Source organism: Ceratina calcarata, unplaced genomic scaffold (assembly GCF_001652005.2).
Source record: "Ceratina calcarata isolate Rehan_Ccalc_2016 unplaced genomic scaffold, ASM165200v1 scaffold88.2, whole genome shotgun sequence".
Classification (NCBI taxonomy): domain Eukaryota; kingdom Metazoa; phylum Arthropoda; class Insecta; order Hymenoptera; family Apidae; genus Ceratina; species Ceratina calcarata.
The window spans coordinates 88,758-106,823 of record NW_017180156.1 but is presented as its reverse complement, the minus strand read 5'-3'; the positions used below and the strand labels follow the sequence as shown (position 1 = coordinate 106,823).

Below are 18,066 nucleotides of genomic sequence, written 5' to 3'. Positions count from 1 at the left end.
AAAGAAATCAAACGTCGGAAGAACATTGCTAATAATAAACAACAAAAAAAAATTTTCGATTTTTCCGAGATTTTTCCAAGGGGTACCCCTTCAATTTCTTCCAAATTTTCGTTTTTGGCTAATAACTCCCAAACCGTTGGACATACGGAAAAATTGCATATGTTCATTCTTGTAGAGGACGACGAGATCTACAATTTCTGTATAAAAGTTTCTTGCTAGCGTCAATAGTTTACGAGTAATTCGCGAAAAACTATTTTTCCGTTTTTCGTCAATAACTTTTAAACTATTAACGCTAGTGACAAACTTTTATACAGAAATTATAGATCTCGTCGTCCTCTACAAGAAAGGTCCTATGCAATTTTCCCGTACGACCAACAGTTTAGGAGTTATTAAGGAAAAACGAAATTTTTTGCCAAAAGTTGGCCGTTTCGACGCTGGGATGGTCGGATTTTATCAATACCCACAAAACGCCAATTAGTCATATTTAACTCGTTAAATATTGAAATTAGAAGAGAAATTTATAGCATTTTTCTCTTAGAAGACGTCTCTTAGGCGATCGTCTTCTTTTTCAAAAATAACTACAAGAAAAATAGCATGTATTTTCTCGTTTACATATGTCATTTCATTGTTTTTAACGATTATTAATTATTGCCGGCACAATGACCTTAACCCAACCCTTGAGTCGTTTTCTCTTTCCGCAAGTTTCACAGCGAAGGAAAAGACAAAGCGGGCGGTCCCACGAGACGAGTTTCCGCGACTCGCTCCGAGACGCATACAATTTTCCAATGAATATTAACAACAGTCTTGCACGCTCATAAGTCGCGCAAATTGAACATCGCGTTTACCAATTTTAATGTAACACCGAATTTAAACCGTCCACTTTGCATGTGCATCCTGAATGATTCACCCACAGTAAAAAAATGTGAACATGTTTTCATCTGCATTTCGTTCAAAGTGACTACTGAATAGACTGAATGAATCATGCGGGATGTACATCCTTCGTTCTAACACCATGTATGAGAATGTGTTTAGTTCCAATACCATGTACGTGATCTCCAAGAATGGAAAGAATATTTTTAATGATCTGCTCTCTTCTAAAATCTCATTTTTGTAAGACACGTGGTGTTAGAACAAAAAAATCGCTCATCACATCGTTGTTCTCAAATCCCTCTCACATTAACGACCACGTAATAACAATTGCTACAATTTATTGTCCATGTACCTAAACGTTTTGATGTAAACGATGATATAATGTAAAGCTAAATCTAAACCTACGCGAAAGCAATTTCCAGTTGAATTTAAGAACCACTAGCGGTTTGGATTTGGCATCGTTGATATCTAGGATTTGCTGTTAAAAATGTAAACGGTCGCTGTAACGTTACGGTAAACGGTTATGCCCGTTTTATAGTTTCTCGTGTAAAGTCCTTCGTACACGGTAACGTTAGCCCTCGTTTAGAGTTGAATCGGTGCCACTTAGCCAATTATCGCGAGACCTCTCGTGAGATTTTGCTTCCGTGACACTTTTCGTGCGCACGCAAACCGCTCGATTTTCAAGCGCATCCAGCTTCCGCGAATCGAAAGTACGTGCGATAATTAACATGCGATTGATGTAGCGTCACTCGTGACGTAATCTAGCTATTCTTTTCTTAGAATTAATCTATTTGGATATTAAGATCTTTTTATTAAAGTCAATCTCGTTTTTCTGAAACTAATAAAACGCGCATTAACATCGAAGTTGTTAAAGCATTTCACGTGCAATTGATCTAAACGTTTCCAGGAACGAACGAACGCAATCTGTTTTTTCGGATTATAAAATAGTTAAAACGAAAATGGTCATCGTGGGGATAATTCGTGGTCCGGTTTTCCCTCGCGAATCGATGCCACGTTTTTAAGGTCGCGCGAAAGACCGCGTGGCCTGATTTGTTGGAAAAAATTACGTGCACGTTGGTGTGTATAAGATGAAACAAGGTACAAGCGGGTGGCATTGTTCGTAATTCTCGAAGGAGTACATGGGCTTTTAGATTTTTGAAATAGCCGAAGAGAAGCCGTCTTGCCGAGAGAAACACAGCCTTTTGTTCCACCCACTCCCACCGCCCGGCTGTTTCGCCGGCTTTCCCGGACTCCTTGATCGAACAAAGCGAGCGGAGGGACAGAGTTTCCCGAGTGAAAAGCGAGCGATCGTACTCTATATGCTGATTGTCGTGCTCTCGTTGTCGTCCTCTCCGACGAATGCTCAAACCCCACCACCCTTTATTATCCTCACTTTCCACCGTTTTCTTGTTTCAGTACTTGATGAGCGGATGGGCGAAAGGATACAGTTTCCGGTGCCAACCGGTCGACTACTCGTACAGCCCCATGGCGTTGCGAATGGCCAACACGTGCTGGTGGTATTACATCAGCAAGTTCACTGAGTTCTTCGATACCGTAAGTACTGCCTTCCGGTCTCTGCTTTTTTCCATGCACTATCGTTCGACGAAAATTCAGTCACGGGTATAAAGAGAATCTTTGCAATCGAACTATCTGCATTTTGTTCCTATATGAAATATTGTATGAATTTTCATTATATTTATGCTCGCCATGGATTAATAGGATAAATCCAGTGTCTAATAAATTTAAGGAATTTATTCGGGTCTAATTGTAAATCGTAATTATGAAACTAGCTTGACTGCTGGAATGAGTTAAGATAGTCATTCGCTGTTGCCTAATGTAGCTCTGCTATTAAACAGTACACTCAGCTGTGTACCGTTGCATTAGACCGTGTTCCAAGCATTAGATAGCTGCTATTAGAGTTGCTCATCGAACGGAAATCCGTGTTGCACTCGTACAATAGTAAAACCGAGCCCTTTCGATTCGGTGTATATACGTATAACCCACGCGAGGGAAGACCAGTCGGTCTTAAAACCGATGCGGAGAAGTAGGTCGTTTTTTGTTATCAAGCTACTTTAATATAATAAAGAGAACATCGTCTCTTGAAATGAGAAAAATAATCCTGTATACAATTTGTGTAATGTGCAGTCTATTTGTGAGACTAGCTTGATAAGGCTTTAACGTTACATGATAAAAGGTATCCCCTGAGAATTTCGCATTAGTAGCCTTGTAGCACTCCACTTTTCCACCTTTGTTATAACAGTGGGATTGTATCGCGAACGTGTGGGCGTATCAGAATTTTTAAATCAAGGTTGAGCCGGATGAAAATGAATCGACGTCGAAACGAAAATAGAATCTAATCGGATACTAATTGATAATTACGTGATATAAAATCGTTTGCCAACGGGCGTAATTTTGTTCGCAGCTCTTTTTCATTCTGAGGAAGAAGAATCAACACGTGTCGACGCTACATGTGATCCACCACGGTATAATGCCGTTCTCTGTTTGGATGGGGCTGAAGTTCACACCGGGTGGCCACAGCACTTTCTTCGCCCTCCTGAACACCTTTGTTCACATAATAATGTACTTCTATTACATGATAGCCGCGATGGGTCCCGAGTACCAAAAGTACATCTGGTGGAAAAAGTACCTGACTACCTTGCAAATGGTAAGTGCACTAGACTCGAACGGTGTATCCTCTCTTCTGATTTTTACGGAATCAATATAAAAATTTTTGTTTCAGGTGCAATTCGTACTGATCATGAGCCACCAGTTCCAGCTTCTGTTCACGGAATGCGATTACCCGCGCGGCTTCATGATCTGGATCGGTCTGCACGGCGTTCTTTTCCTAGGTCTCTTCTCGGACTTTTACAAAGCGAAGTATGTGGACAAGGGAAAGAGAAGAGAGTTGAAGAAGAGCATGCAGAACGGTTCGACTGGCCTCTGCATGCCAGTGCTGGAAGACTCAGTGCCGCGGCAGAACGGTGTCTCGTCGTACGCGACGATTTACAACAAAGAGTACAACAGCTGTTACAGCAACGGAACGAATAACGGTTACGTTGCCAACAATAATACGGAGAAGAAGCTCGCTTAGGGCACCGTTGTGGCAAGGCATCGTAAACCGTCGTCGTCGTCGTTCAGACAGCAAATCGCGCGACGCGTTACACATTTAATCATACGTTCAATCTCAACCCGGCACTCCGAGGATCATGCCGTGATTCTGTACAACATAACATACACACGCGTAAACATGCACACAAAACAAGCAGACACAGAGAATACGTCGATCGACTCGATACTCGAACAGTGATCGCGCATGAAATTACCGGAGGGGAAGATTCCTCCTCCGCCTTGGACGTAGCCGATACGTGAGAACAAACTATTATGCTAGTTGAAATTCGTCGCGGAGTCTGTGTTCAAGTTCACTGCAAGTAGAGTCGTCGACGAGAAAGAGACAGCGAGAGAGAGATCCAGTCGCAGCGTTCGATTAACCGCTAACGCTTTAAATTATTTCAGGAACTATATCAACGAGCTAGTGATTACGTTTATCGTTCGACGGGTTAATCTGATGGAGGTTACACGTATAAAGACTATTATCGCGTAATATATACATATATGTATATTATTAATAAGGAAAGGGCTCTTCTGCACGTATTGTTATGTATATGCATTAATTATATGAAATCGCAAACCGCAACCGGATTGCGGATCGCTCCGTGAACAAGTCGTTGGCGCTCGTCGATGGCTTTACAAAACAGAAATGCAGAATTAGGAACGCGAGGATACCGGAGATAGAAAATGAAGCGGACAAGATTAAAACGCGCACACGATGAGCGAGAGGAGAATTGAATAAACCCGATCTTCATCGGAACATTCTATTTTCCCGCACGCGATTCGCGCATGAAAAAAAAGAAGAGTGCGACGCGTGCGGTTATGATGTATGCGTGAGCGAGTGTGATCATTTGTTAGTTGTAAACGTGATAACGAGGCATTTCACTTTGGGACACACCGAAACGATCCCCTCCCACCAATCCTCCTACCCCTGTACCCCCTCCTTTACATCAGATTTCCTGATCGTCGTCCGACTCTGTCTCTCTATTGCCCCGATTGTGTTCAAAGCTTTGGTGTTCGTCCTAGAAAATAAGCATCTGTCGATTCGCGCTCGAAGAAGAAATCGCGTAACGTACTCCTTCCTCTCGGAGCTTGATTCTCTGTCTCCAAACTTGTGACAATTCTATCGGGTAACCGCGTACAGTTAGGAAACTCGTTGCTTCGACGGCTTTTCTTATATAGCTCACGATGTAACACATCTTTCTTTTGTTATTTTTTATCGAATACTTTACGAACGTTTTGAGCTGTGCGTAGAAGAGAAAAACGCGGAGTCAAGCTTCCGAGGAGATAAAAAGAAATTGTCTCGGCAAAATTAATCTCATGTTCACCGGTAAAATTGGAAGAAAATCGAATGCCGATCGTGCGAATCTACGCGTAAATTATAAATGCTAGGAAACGCATAGAGGAAGGGAAGAGAAAACGTTTATCTAGGAATCATATAAAAAGAAATTTCTTGTTAAGGTTACAAACTTTTGTACACTTCCTATTACGGAAAGATGAAGGTTTTTATTTATGACCGCACAGAAATAAAAAATCTGAGGAAAAAAAGAAAAAGTAAAAGAACAATTCGATCCTACAAATTTGATGGCTGTATATTTTTACAAGGAAATAGATCGATCACATAATAATAATAATGATAAAATGATACTAATAATAATAGTAAAAGAAACGTTGACGTTAAAATGGTGTCAAAAGACGTGCTTTCCCGTGAAAGTATTCGTGTAATGAAAAAAAAATTTATTATCGATAAGTTTTAATAACGTATTAGAGAGATATTTGAAGATGAAAAATGGTCTATAATAAAAGGGAGTAAACGGAAGAGAGGATAACGTCGACAAGACTGTTAACGTAGTCGTAGACGAAAAACGTATACATATATGAAAAATATGATTTCACAGAATCTCGAAAAACGAAGCTCTTGTTTTCTCCCGTTGCATCAGTCTTTTGGTGATATGCATAACAAGGTTCAAGCGCATTCCTTCAATCGCAAGATTGACAAGGCCCTGCGCGTAGTTCGGTCCTTGTTGACTCGTTTCGAAATGTACAGGAATTGATCTACGAATTAACGAACAATTTGATATCTTCAACGCTCAAAACTCCTTTTAGCTCGTCCTTTTCTGTTCATTGAAAATTATTGCAATTATGTATTATTCCGACATGAAATCGATCATTGTATCGATAGAACTACGAATCGTTTAAAATCGTTCGTCACCGTTTTTTCACTTTTTTAATAAGTGTACGTGTGGAACACGCAATGCATCATTTCTCTTTCGGAGCACACGTCCGCCTAGTGACTACACGCTCCTTTTTAACTTCGCAATAACAAGAGACTCCTGTAATTATTCTTTTCTTTTCTTTTTGATATCTCATCTATTTGTAAAATTAGCGTAGAATGGAAAGCAATTTCGCACCTGTTAAAGTCTCGCAAATAATAATATACCGCATTGCATTGTTTTTAATTTTTTGGAAAACATGTGAGTTTATTCTATGGAACCTAACTTGTGTCTGTCAATGAGGACAATAAGCCGCGTCAACGTCGGGACACGACGTTAGAACATTCTAGCGGAAGTTCGTAATACACATACTACCTACACACACACACGCATCATCAAATACGCATTTGTACAAAGGTGTCATTTGTTATCGTCGAAAATTTCACGATCGGCCGTGGTAGTAATCCACGCGTTATCCGCGTTCTTTTTCGAATTTTTATTCTTTAATAAAAACAGCAAATGAAAAAGGCTGCTTCTCGATGTACAACTTTCGTATTTTTCTAAAAAACGGACACGCGTGCGAGTAATTTTCTGCTGTGCACTTTTTCTAACAAGACTTCACAGAGCCCTAGACTCAGAAATTATATACTGACGAATCTTCAGAAATATCCTTACCGATTCATGCTATTCAAGGCTAAGTCGATTTCGTGCCCTTTGGCCAAATGATTCCGACGTTTTGTTCGCTTTTTAAAAACCTTGGATCTTTCTAGTGTGCGAATAAAACTTTCGAATTATTTTTGCAAGTCACGTCGTATTCAGGGAAGCCTTCGATGGTATTAGAATCGAAACACGTTAGGTCGGAGAATGTGATTTATTTTTCTTTTACGGATCAAAGAAGGATGCCATTGTTTCTCTGCACACACGAAAATCATTTATGAAAGATCGAAACGAAAACACCAAAGTCACACGATATCATATACGTGGATTTTTGTGGTGAGAAAATTACACGCAAGTCACAGGATGGTCGATCGTCTTTTACTTGAAAGAGAAAAATTAGAAGACAAAAATGAGAAATAAATCGGTTGAGCCACGCGAGAGGTGACACACAAGCTGAGGCCGAAGAGGCAAAAGAGCACACACACATCGTCATGTACCTACCTAATGTTACGAACTCTGTAATGATTATTGATTCTCATTATATTTTTGTACATAATTGGGGAGAATAACACGAGAATAAAGTGAATTTAAAAGGAGCGAGTTGCCTTCAGCAATGGACACAGAAAAATCGGTGTAATTTTATTTGATGATCGACACACCCCATCGAAACTGTTCACAGCGTCTAGCGATCAATTCTAGCGATTGAAATTAAAAAGATTACACGAAACCAAAAAGTCTGTTCGAGATTTTTCAACACGTTTTCAGAAATTTTTTTCAAACGTGATTTTGTTGTGTTCTCGATTTCCCTTCAATGTTTCAACTTCTAGAATCGATTCACCAAAACGATCCACATTCTTATGAATAGCTTGTATACTGACTTCTGAACAAGTACACCAGAAAACAAATAATAATAAACTATACATACAGAATCGAATTTGAATAGTTTATGTGCGAAATGAAATTAAAATCAATTCAGTGTATTTAATGTATTTCATTTGCGTAATTTCTGTTTACGATGCAACATGAATATCAATTTTGATCTGCAAATTTTCAACCTATTGACACAAGGATTTCATTAGCAGCCCGTCCTATATTTTCGACCTCTGGCTAACATAATATTCAGCAAATGTTTCCCCTCTAGAATCGTATTAACGACAATTAGCATACAATTTAAATGCCTTGATTTGCAATGAAATTATATGTTTTGAAAAAATTCGTTAACACGTCATGATGACAGTCGAACGTTGAGAAAAAGTTCGTTCAAATTAACCGTGAGATGAAGAAATGATAGTAATTAAAACTTAAAACACTTTAATATACGTGTATGAGAGAATATCGCAATAAAAATTCTAGATAAAGATAATAGCAACGTACAAGTGCGTACTCGAAGATCGACCATTAATTTAACAAAATATGCCGGTTTCTCTCGGGCGTCTTTCATGCTCTTTCATCTAGTCGATCGTCCTTCTGCAAAACCACTTTTTATATAATCCATAATTTCCTACGAAAGAAAGCGCGTTCGTGTTGCAATGAAAAACAAAAACGTGGTTCGTGACGATGTAACACTTGTCTACTACGCGATGAAGGATAATCGAATTAATTTCCTATAACAATTACGTAGCCTCTCCTCCGGTTCGTTTCGAAAACCTACAGATCGTTATCGATCAATGCCGGATTACGCGAGCACGCGAACAATTCGGAACTTTCTTATGATTTCACCGCGCGCGAATCACGTGCCAATGACGTGAACGTGGCCGCGATTCGAGCCCTCTCGAACGATCGTGCCTCGAACGGGACGGTCCACGATTCTGACGCGAGTTCATTTCCTTCGGCGAGGAAAAAAATTTGGGGTTTCGTTGGGTGCCGTGCTCGGGGCGGTGGCTACGGGCCTGCCGGCGATTCTCCGCGCAACGACGAGCCTCGCAGTGCACCGCGGGACGCGACGGGAATCACGAGGGGGAAGATACGACCTCGCGGCATGTGGACGACGACGGACGTCCCGCGACCGTGAACGCACGCGAGTGTAAGTAACCGCGACGCGACGTGAAGAAGGAAGGATTGCCGAGCGAGCTCGAGCGTCTCCGGCGAGCCCCGCCCTGTATATATTTTTAACCGGGATTCATCGAAACCGACGGCCGTGGCACAACATCGTCCGGTTTCGAGACTTTCGGGCAAGTGCAGCTTCCGTGTGCAGAGATCGAGGAGGGAAAGAGAGGCGTACGCGAGGAGAGCAGGATCTTGGCGACGCAACAAGTGAGAGAGAGAGAGGAATCTCTCCCGGCGAGAGTCCTGCACGCTGCCGGTGAGTTAACGTCTTCCCTTCGATCAGCTGATCGCATTCGATATACATAGATGTGTGCCGGCTTTCGAGGCACCATGATCTAGGCGTGCTCTCGCGGAATCGATGCTGCGCACCTGTTTCGCGCATCTTCCGCAAGTCTTCAGCTTCGGCTAACCCATTCTGCGATCGAGCCGAGAAGATTTTCATCTGTCAAGCCACTGATCGGTATTCGTCAAATCTCAAATACGGTTTGAAACGTGCAATTTCTTTCTTAAATACTTCTTACTTTACGCACCTTGATCCTTCGTCGATCGTTTCTCGTACGTAGAAAAATGTTCCCTTTACAACATGATAATTAAAGCTACTTGAATGGAACAGAACTAATCAGTTATCAATGAATGATGATGAGAATGCAAGATGTGCATCAATTGCGATATATCAGAGATGTACGCGCATTTATTGAAACTGGTAAAATCATTGCGAGAAGCAAGATTAGGAAAATCGAAATAGGGAAAGTCGATAAAGCGTAGAATGGTATTGACCAATTTTGTGACAATAGAGGACGTTTCGACATTTATTCGGGCCGAAAGTAGCACGAGATCCCATTACTCCGGCACGTTGATCCTAGAACAAATTACATCATTTTATTTACACGCGGTTCGGATTCGATCCGTGGTCAGATGTCAAAACGCGATCCGTCTAATGTTTATCAAGCATCACTCCCTTATTCCACGTCACGTACATATATTTAACTGACAACTGAAGCTAATTGACACATAATTTTTATGTTCCTGTCTTCAGTTACTATGCATCTATCCGTGATGCTCCTAAGAACTCTCTTAGATAATTACATCTGGCATGTCGGTGTATGGCACACGGTTGATCGCTCGTTGAAACGATAATAAGCAACTTGTTTTTAAATGTTACGTAGCTATTACACGTGTCGCGTATATAGTCTGACGCGCAACAGGAGTATCGGAATTCTCGTAATTTTACGTAAAACGTAAGTTCGACGTGACTTTAGGCCCGTGAATCGGATCGCCTTCGTACGTGACCGTTCGATCCTCCGATATTCCGATCGCGTACACGTATATTTCCCCACCGGGAGACCTTCAACATATTCCCCGGACTTTGGAACTGAAGTTCGCACGACATTCCTCCCTTTTTGTTTTTACGTAAAATATGTAAGACTTTATTATATCCCGTAGCAGTAAAAATAATAGTATCCATTTCAGTTTTGATATTCTCTATACTTTTCTATGTACTTTTCTATAATATATACGTTATTTTTTATTTGAAGTCGTAAATTAGAAAGGCGGAACCATTGTTAATTGAATTGCATAATAGCAGCCGCAAAGCAGAGGCATTTTGAATTCGAATAAGAGGAATCGGGACCCAATGAATTACTGCCGATATAATTATCGTTCGATTAGTTTCCGCGGTTTTAATCGGAAGGATTCGGACGATTATTTCACCGGCGTGTAATTCTCGATGCCGAAACTTTCTCTCACGGTACGAGTCAGGCTTCGGTAGATAGTCCCATTCGATCAGAAATTCCTTTCTACGCTCCTACAGTTCCCACGTGATTTTTAATCACACAGGTGATAAAAGATCAGAAGCGGGGATGCCCATTTTCAAGCGGAGTACTGTTTACTATTTATCATCGGTATAAACCTAATTGAAATATGTATAAACCTAATTGAAATATGTGTATACAATATTTATATTGTCTAGGAGGTCAGATTTGTCGTTGCGAGCGATTCGAATTAGGACGTTTGTTGATCCCCGCTTGGCGCTCTAGCATGTGGGATCGATCTGCTGAAAAGGTGGGCCGGGTTGCGAAAAATAATGTAGGTCAGTCAGCCTCGGCATCAACGGGCTGAACGAAAAAAACGGGACGCAATGACGAGCATACAGAACCGTATTAATCACGATTCAAAAACAGTAGGTATCGCTCCATTAAGGCCCGGGCAGGCTCGGAAAAGAAGATCGCGCGGGGGCACGTTCTCGTACTGTTGTGTAACCAAAACTATCGATGCTCGACTTTTCTGACGACGATTCGTCCGTGTCCCGAAACAGTAGGCCAAGGCTAAATTCTTTGTGTGTACCGGGGTCCTCTCTTATCGGTCGATATCGAGAAAATTGAACAGGCCACGCAGCTTTGTCTCCAATCCCGCTTGTTTGCTTTACCGGGACTTCGCGCTGCTAAACTCGGCCACTTTTAACCGTTTTTATGCCGTGACCTGTTCACGGAAAACCGTACTTTTCCTACAGACGTCGAACATAAATTCTTTTTCTTTCTATCTACGGTTATTTCCATTTCCTTGATTACAAAAAACTCACTATAGATTGATCAACAACGTTTATCATAAAAAAAAGTTAATCTGTTGACGCGGTGAGATAATACGTTACACGTTTGAGTTATTGTGCATCATATTTAATGCGTATTCCTGCGAATGGAATAAAACACTGGTAAAAAGGCTTTTTAATTGCGGAGCGCCGGTACTGTGGATCAGCTGAGCATGAATGACTCAATGTTATCGGTTACGTAAGATCGACGAATTGGGTCGTGTGCCATGTGGACAACGCGAGAACTCCGGTCGAATTCTTCTCGGACGAGGCAATTGCTCCGCGCGCGACGCTCATTCACTCGGTCCGCGCTGCCCACACGGAACACCACAATTTTTCTGCGCAGTCGGTTTCATCAGCCATTTCGAATCAACTTGCAATTCATTGCTATTTACAATTATAATTCATTTTATACTTGAACTCCCGTATTATAAATATTCACGCGTTCGTGATTACTTAAAACAGGGTTCATAATGTCATGATCACCTTCAAACACATAATGAATAAGGGATTGAGAATCTTAATTTTTCGTATCATTTTCTTAGTCGCCGTTAGAATAAATGTAGAGTAGCCACAAGTGTGCACTTCTCTATCGTTAAAGAAAATTGTTCATTCTTTGCGGTCAAGTGTTGTCATACTAGATAAGTATGAACACGGTAATAATTACTTTTGCAGTTTTACACATCTTCTCGATCCGTTTAATTTTGTTTAAGCAAGGTCAGGTGAATTTTTAGCATATTTGTTGAACGTTAAAGACCGATATTCTTGCATTATCTATGACAAACTTGACAAACATCGCACTTAACTTGAATTTTTACTAAAAGGTTCTTCCTTCTCTCTCATAGTTATAAAGAAAAAATGTTAAGTACAGGTCGAAGAAAAAATTGTGACGTCCAGAGCTAATTATCAGCTTTCAACATTCTTGATTCGTGTAATATAATCAGAGGATAAAGAATGAAAACCGAAGGACGAAACAGGTGGAATTCTGTCCCCGGTGTATAAATTTCTCGACTGACGCTCGGAGACCTTTAACCGACGTATATCTATTTATTTACTTTAAGCCTTTATCAAAATTCGTAAGATATTATAGAATTTCGAAGTAATTATCTGCGTGGATTTGAATATTTAGGTAAACCTTGTCAGAATGACGGTAATAAACTATACTTTAGAGTATTAATATAGAAGGTTCATGGCAACGAGTGGCATTATTCATTAATCAGAAGAGAGAACCATAAAATATATGAATTTTTAGTAAAAAGAAAAGAACGAGACTATATCTATTTATTTATTTGAAATTGAATTTTGAGGTGAACCTTGTCAAAACGATGAGAAACTATACATCGATTATTATTAATAGAAGGTTCATGGCTAGATTCATCAATCATAAGTGTAAAATATACAATTTTCGGTAAGAAAGAAGCTGGAAAGAAGAATCTGGAATCACATGGCTGGATGTGATTCGAAATCGTTGGCCAATAGTCCATAACTCTTGGATTCAGAGGAGGAAGGTCAGCGAGAGAAGTTCAAAGACACCAAGATGAGTCGCCTGTGAGCTCACGTACCGGCATGAAAACACGGCTACCGCGGCGATCTGCTTCGAATTTGAATATCCTATAAAGCGTTAGCAGGCATTAAGCAAAGATCGTTAATCGTCTGAGCGCAAGCATAAAAATTTAAGGTCTTCCGTTCAGCTCATCGCAGCTTTATGCAAATACGCAATCACAGCCAGCCTCTATTATGTCGCAATCTTTGTCTTAAGATACGTTATTCGAGATTCAGTCAGTAATACCTGTGTTCCGCTCGATAGAAAACTTCGAAGCTATAAGAAAATATTATTGTTTTAATTCCTTTTAATCATACAATACAATCGATGAATACAATTTATGATAGATACAGTATCATAAATTCTCACTTCAGGTCTGTATTTGTATTTACAAATCTAGTTAATCGATCGAAGACGGATCCTTTTTGTACGGTTTTCCCAGTGCGGTTCATCTTTCGTTTTGATCATTGCAAATAATCTCGATACACAGTTGCACCCAGAATGAGGTAAGCGACAATCAAGTTGAGTCACCGGTCAAAAACGATTTTGCACTTTGAATTACGAAACTGCGCTGGATTTGGCGATTGTACAAGACCCAGTCTCCTCCGATGATCGAAACAATTGTACGATAACCTAAGACACAGTTTAACATAAAAAATCTTGAGAAATTTGAGTCTGTCCAGTAAAACGCGTGGAACAGTTTGATATTTTCTTTTAAACGAGAGTAAGGAGATTGTAAACTTCATTTGAATCATTCTAGACAGTAAATGATGACTTTCTTCGAGTAGATTACTCATAGCATTGCAATTTATCAGCAAGAACCTTCGTCTTCTCCAAGTTCACATTTCTTCTACTTTTGTCTTGAAAAATTCCCCGTATAACAGGTCTCGCAACCTGCGTATCAAGCCGTGAATAGGAAGCTGCGTCTACTTTTACTTTTTCTGCACGCGTGTACATGATACTGCTTTAGAAAATTGATGAAATATTGCTACAACAATTGAAATTCCTTTAATCGTTTGTTAAGGAAGTATTTTACAAAATAATAGCGCGAGAAGCTAATTTACAAACAAATTGGGCGCGTTGTGATAACAGGAATTTCATAATAATATAGTTGCATAAATATCAGGACCGTTTTGATATAAGACTGCTTCAGTTGCGAGTGAACCCGACGAATATTTATTGTTAATGTCGAAACTTGAACAAATCGTGGGTGTGACGAAAGTTCCGTGCGACGAAATGAATTACAAACGCGTTGAAAATTCAATTCGAATCGAAAATCCTTGATAAAGTGGATAAAACGCGAATTGCGCTGGTTAGAATTCTAATAAGTACACTGTAAGATCGTCAACGAAAATTAATCGACTATTTGTATTTCACGAAAGTTCAAGGAACCTCCGAATACCAGTTTTTGAATTGATTCCTTCCTAGTCTTAGGCAAACATAGAATTTACTCGACTCAATGTGTTTTTGTACATATTCAAGGCAGATCGGTTTAACAAGGTATTTTCCAGTACAATTTCATTATTGGATCATTCATTAATCGATAATTAGAGTTTAAAGTCCAGCTCTGTTTTTTAATGTGTTTACGTTGATGTATATTTGCCACATATGATTCGTATTTCATTTGTCAATTACATTTCTTTGCACCGCATTTATGTCAGTCATAATGTTATAGCCGGACGATAAATAGTATTTGTTTTTTTGAAACACTTATTAGACACTCTTCAATCTCAATTGCAAATTTCAACTAGTCGTATGTTATTCTATTTGAGATACGTAATGAAGCGGAATCCATCTTCTGTGATGCGTAACAATTATAAAAAAAGTAACAAGAAGTCTAATCTATACAGAAACATGTAAATTGTAATGATGATAGATCTGCACTACTTAGTCTTCCTTTCGAAATTAAAATATTAAATGACTTCCAATGCGGATTTTATGCATTTATAAGTAAACTGAAACAGAGAAAATACAAACATTGCGTCCGATGCATGTACAAGACATTGAAATATACATTATGGTACTTATAAGCTTGTTGTAATTTTTTGCATAGAAATCTGGCATTCATATGTGAATCGTTACTTTGTAAAAACTGATGATTTAAATAGGAAATGTATCACAAATGTAATACAGCTTTCGTATTATTCCTCTATTGCAAAGTCATTCTGAATTACGCAAATACAAAATTGATAAGAAATATCCGGTCTCTTCTCATTGACTTTATAATTCGATGATGAGTTAACGAAAACTACCAATCGTGCGTAATAAAAGTTATTCACTTGACAATATTATATTTCTAAAACTACATTCAAAACTATTTTATAAAATCGCGTTCCATGTAGCCGAGATGATTTTCCGAATGATTGGACATCGTCTGAAACGACGTAGAGAAAAATCACTGAAGGTGTTAAATGAAAGTAGTATCGAATCGCGTTCAGAGCCTGAATTTGTGAACAAGGACCAATCCGTTCACGGATGAATTTATAGAAAGGAAAGAGAACAAATAATGATGAAGGGCAGGAAGAGGCGCGAGGCGTACGTTGTCCGTGAACGCATCTCCTAAGTCGAAGGATCGGGAAAAGGTAGAAGGGGTGTGATACCAATATGGCGACTCGGTTAAAAGCAATCCGGAGGCGTAAGCGCGCCAGTCTGCAACTCGCCACGGCGGCAGTCGTCTACGTTCCTATTTGCGAGTCGAGATCCAAACCGCTTTTTCTCATTTCTTTCACGGTTCTTTATAATTTGCCCGCCCTCTCATCCGACATCGCGTTACAAACACTTCGACGATCCCTCTGTGAGCCGCTGTTCGTGTTTTGATTCCGCGATTGAAAACCACCAGTGGCACGAGGAGTGTATGTTTGCCCAGGAGAGACTATTACGTGAGATATCCTGTCGTCGCTCGATCGTCCGGTAAGTCGGAGCTGAAAGTAAGCGCAACCACGCGCTTACGCTGTTTTTCCTTTATGACGTAACGGCGGGGAATAATCGGCCCACCCGCGGAAACGGTCTCGTGCACGCGCCTCGATTATTCGTTAATTACGGTAACATGCAGTGAGAGTCGGGAGTGGGTATCTCTATCATACGCCTGTCCCCTGGCACGAGATCTACCAACGTGAAAAATGATTTGAGTAAAAGTGAATGTCGAACACTTTCCTTTTGCCAAACCGGGAAATCTGTCCGTTGTGCAACAATGGTATTTTCAGTTCCAATCTCTAACGTGTCGTTAACAACAGAATCTAGATGTAATTTCACCTGACCGCTAAGACACTATTACACGAATTTCTTTCGATTCTCATATGTAGCATTTGAATTTCAGTGAATAACGTGTCTTTAACAATAAAATTTCTATCTCATTATCTGTGATCGCGAACGTCTATCGGTGCTGCACGAATTTCATCTGACTCTCTCTGGAATAGCTACTGCATAGAGCGATTATGTGATACATGAGCGAGTCACGGTTCTCTTGTTACTTTCCTTAATTACGTTTACGCGTACGCGTTACACAATTCATTTGAGGAGAAGCGAAAGAAGGAAAAAGAGGAACACGTAGTTATTGTAGGCAAGCAGTGTGCTTGTGCTTATGTATTATCTTGTAATAATTACTCGGTAACGAATCGGCCGTAGTCGTAAACGCCATACAACCATTCTATCTTCCGCGACGTTCTGTACACAAAACGCAGATACCATATAGATACTCGAAAGAAATATACGCGTGTGCACGAGCGCGTGTGGCATTAACTCTCGAGCTACAGTTGCCACTGTGTGTTTATCTCGAAATACGTGTTCACGTAAGTGATATAAAACTGCTCGTGGATCTAGATCGACGATTTTGAATGTTTCTTGTTATTCCTGCGGATTCGGTATAAAAATTTACCGGACTAAATATAAGATAGTGACACATTCTCTTAGCTATGTATTTCGTAACGTAAACGTAGAATAGTAAACAGTTATTTCATGACTAGAATGCGGATTTTTATGCAAAATATGTTGTAAAAGATGTTAAGGGTTTTTGCAAGATCTAAACTAAGCGTTGAAGGTAGTTTCCTGGGTTATCATGTGCAATGTATACAACGTTTATAGATATTGTAAGAAAATTGAATGTGCAGAACGACAATTCTTAAATAATTACACAAATTATTATCTGAATCTCATAGAAGACTGCAGTTTGTTCAACTGGAAGTTAACGCAATTGGTAACGCGATTCTTTCTCCATTTTCATCTTCCTCCCGCGTATTTGTAGTCGCATATAATAATGAATCACGGGGCCACGTGAGCAGCCAATTTGATTTCGATTCACGTTCCACTCGATCGCGTCTCGATTATTTAAGGGGCGTGCGTCTGGCTGTTAGGTGGTCTTCGCCTACGTCCGAGCCACTTTCCAGGACAACGATTTCGATTTCAACAGTTCTTCGGCCTGTTTCCTTTGTTACCTGGCAATTTACGAAAGATTTAAGTTTTGTAAGACGTGTCCCATGCTTCCAAACATAATTAAAACAGCTGATACCATCCCTTGTATTATACAGGGTAAATCTTATAAGCAGTAGCATATACAAAAACTTGTTTAATGATTTTATCAAAAGGTACGTCACGATATTGATGTATTGGCTATATAGTCAATCCAAAAAGTTTATGTACCTTAGAAAAACGCATTTCCTATAATTAAAAAGAAATCAGACATCGGAAAAATAATGCTAATAATAAATAGCTACGTGCTAAAAAGTATAGAAGGAAATATCGAATTAAGTATTGACGCTGACGAAAATTTCTTTTTTCAAAATTGCGAAAAATGCTTCAAATAAAAGTTGTTTTCCTTCTAACTTCGATATTTAACGAGTTACGTATGATTATTTGGCATTTTATTGATGTTGACAAAATCCGACCATCCCAGCGTCGAAACGGCGAACTTTTGGCAAAAAATTTCATTTTTCCTTAATTACTCCTAAACCGTTGAATCTACGGGAAAATTGTATAGGACCTTTCTTGTAGAGGACGACGAGATCTACAATTTCTGTATAAAAGTTTTTCGCTAGCATTAATATTTAACG

At 39.7% G+C, this 18,066-nt stretch overlaps 2 protein-coding genes across 6 annotated transcripts in view; both read left to right on the top strand.

Annotated features, from left to right (window-relative positions):
• Positions 1-7,777, top strand: part of LOC108631348 (elongation of very long chain fatty acids protein AAEL008004) — a 27,153-nt gene extending 19,376 nt beyond the window's left edge. The window contains exons 4-6 of the mRNA XM_018035192.2: positions 2,287-2,424; positions 3,293-3,535; positions 3,611-7,777. Coding sequence (XP_017890681.1) covers positions 2,287-2,424; positions 3,293-3,535; positions 3,611-3,961 — 732 coding nt within the window. The 3' untranslated portion in view covers positions 3,962-7,777. The remainder of the gene's footprint in view (positions 1-2,286; positions 2,425-3,292; positions 3,536-3,610) is intronic.
• A 1,009-nt stretch (positions 7,778-8,786) lies between these two features.
• Positions 8,787-18,066, top strand: part of LOC108631352 (elongation of very long chain fatty acids protein AAEL008004) — a 26,948-nt gene continuing 17,668 nt past the window's right edge. For 2 of the 5 annotated variants that reach the window (XM_018035196.2, XM_026818810.1), the window contains exon 1: positions 15,655-15,931. The gene's annotated coding sequence lies outside the window, so the exon portion shown is untranslated. Of the gene's footprint in view, positions 9,151-15,654; positions 15,932-18,066 lie in introns of those variants that run through there. The other 3 variants (XM_018035197.2, XM_018035198.2, XM_026818807.1) reach the window with 2 other exon arrangements.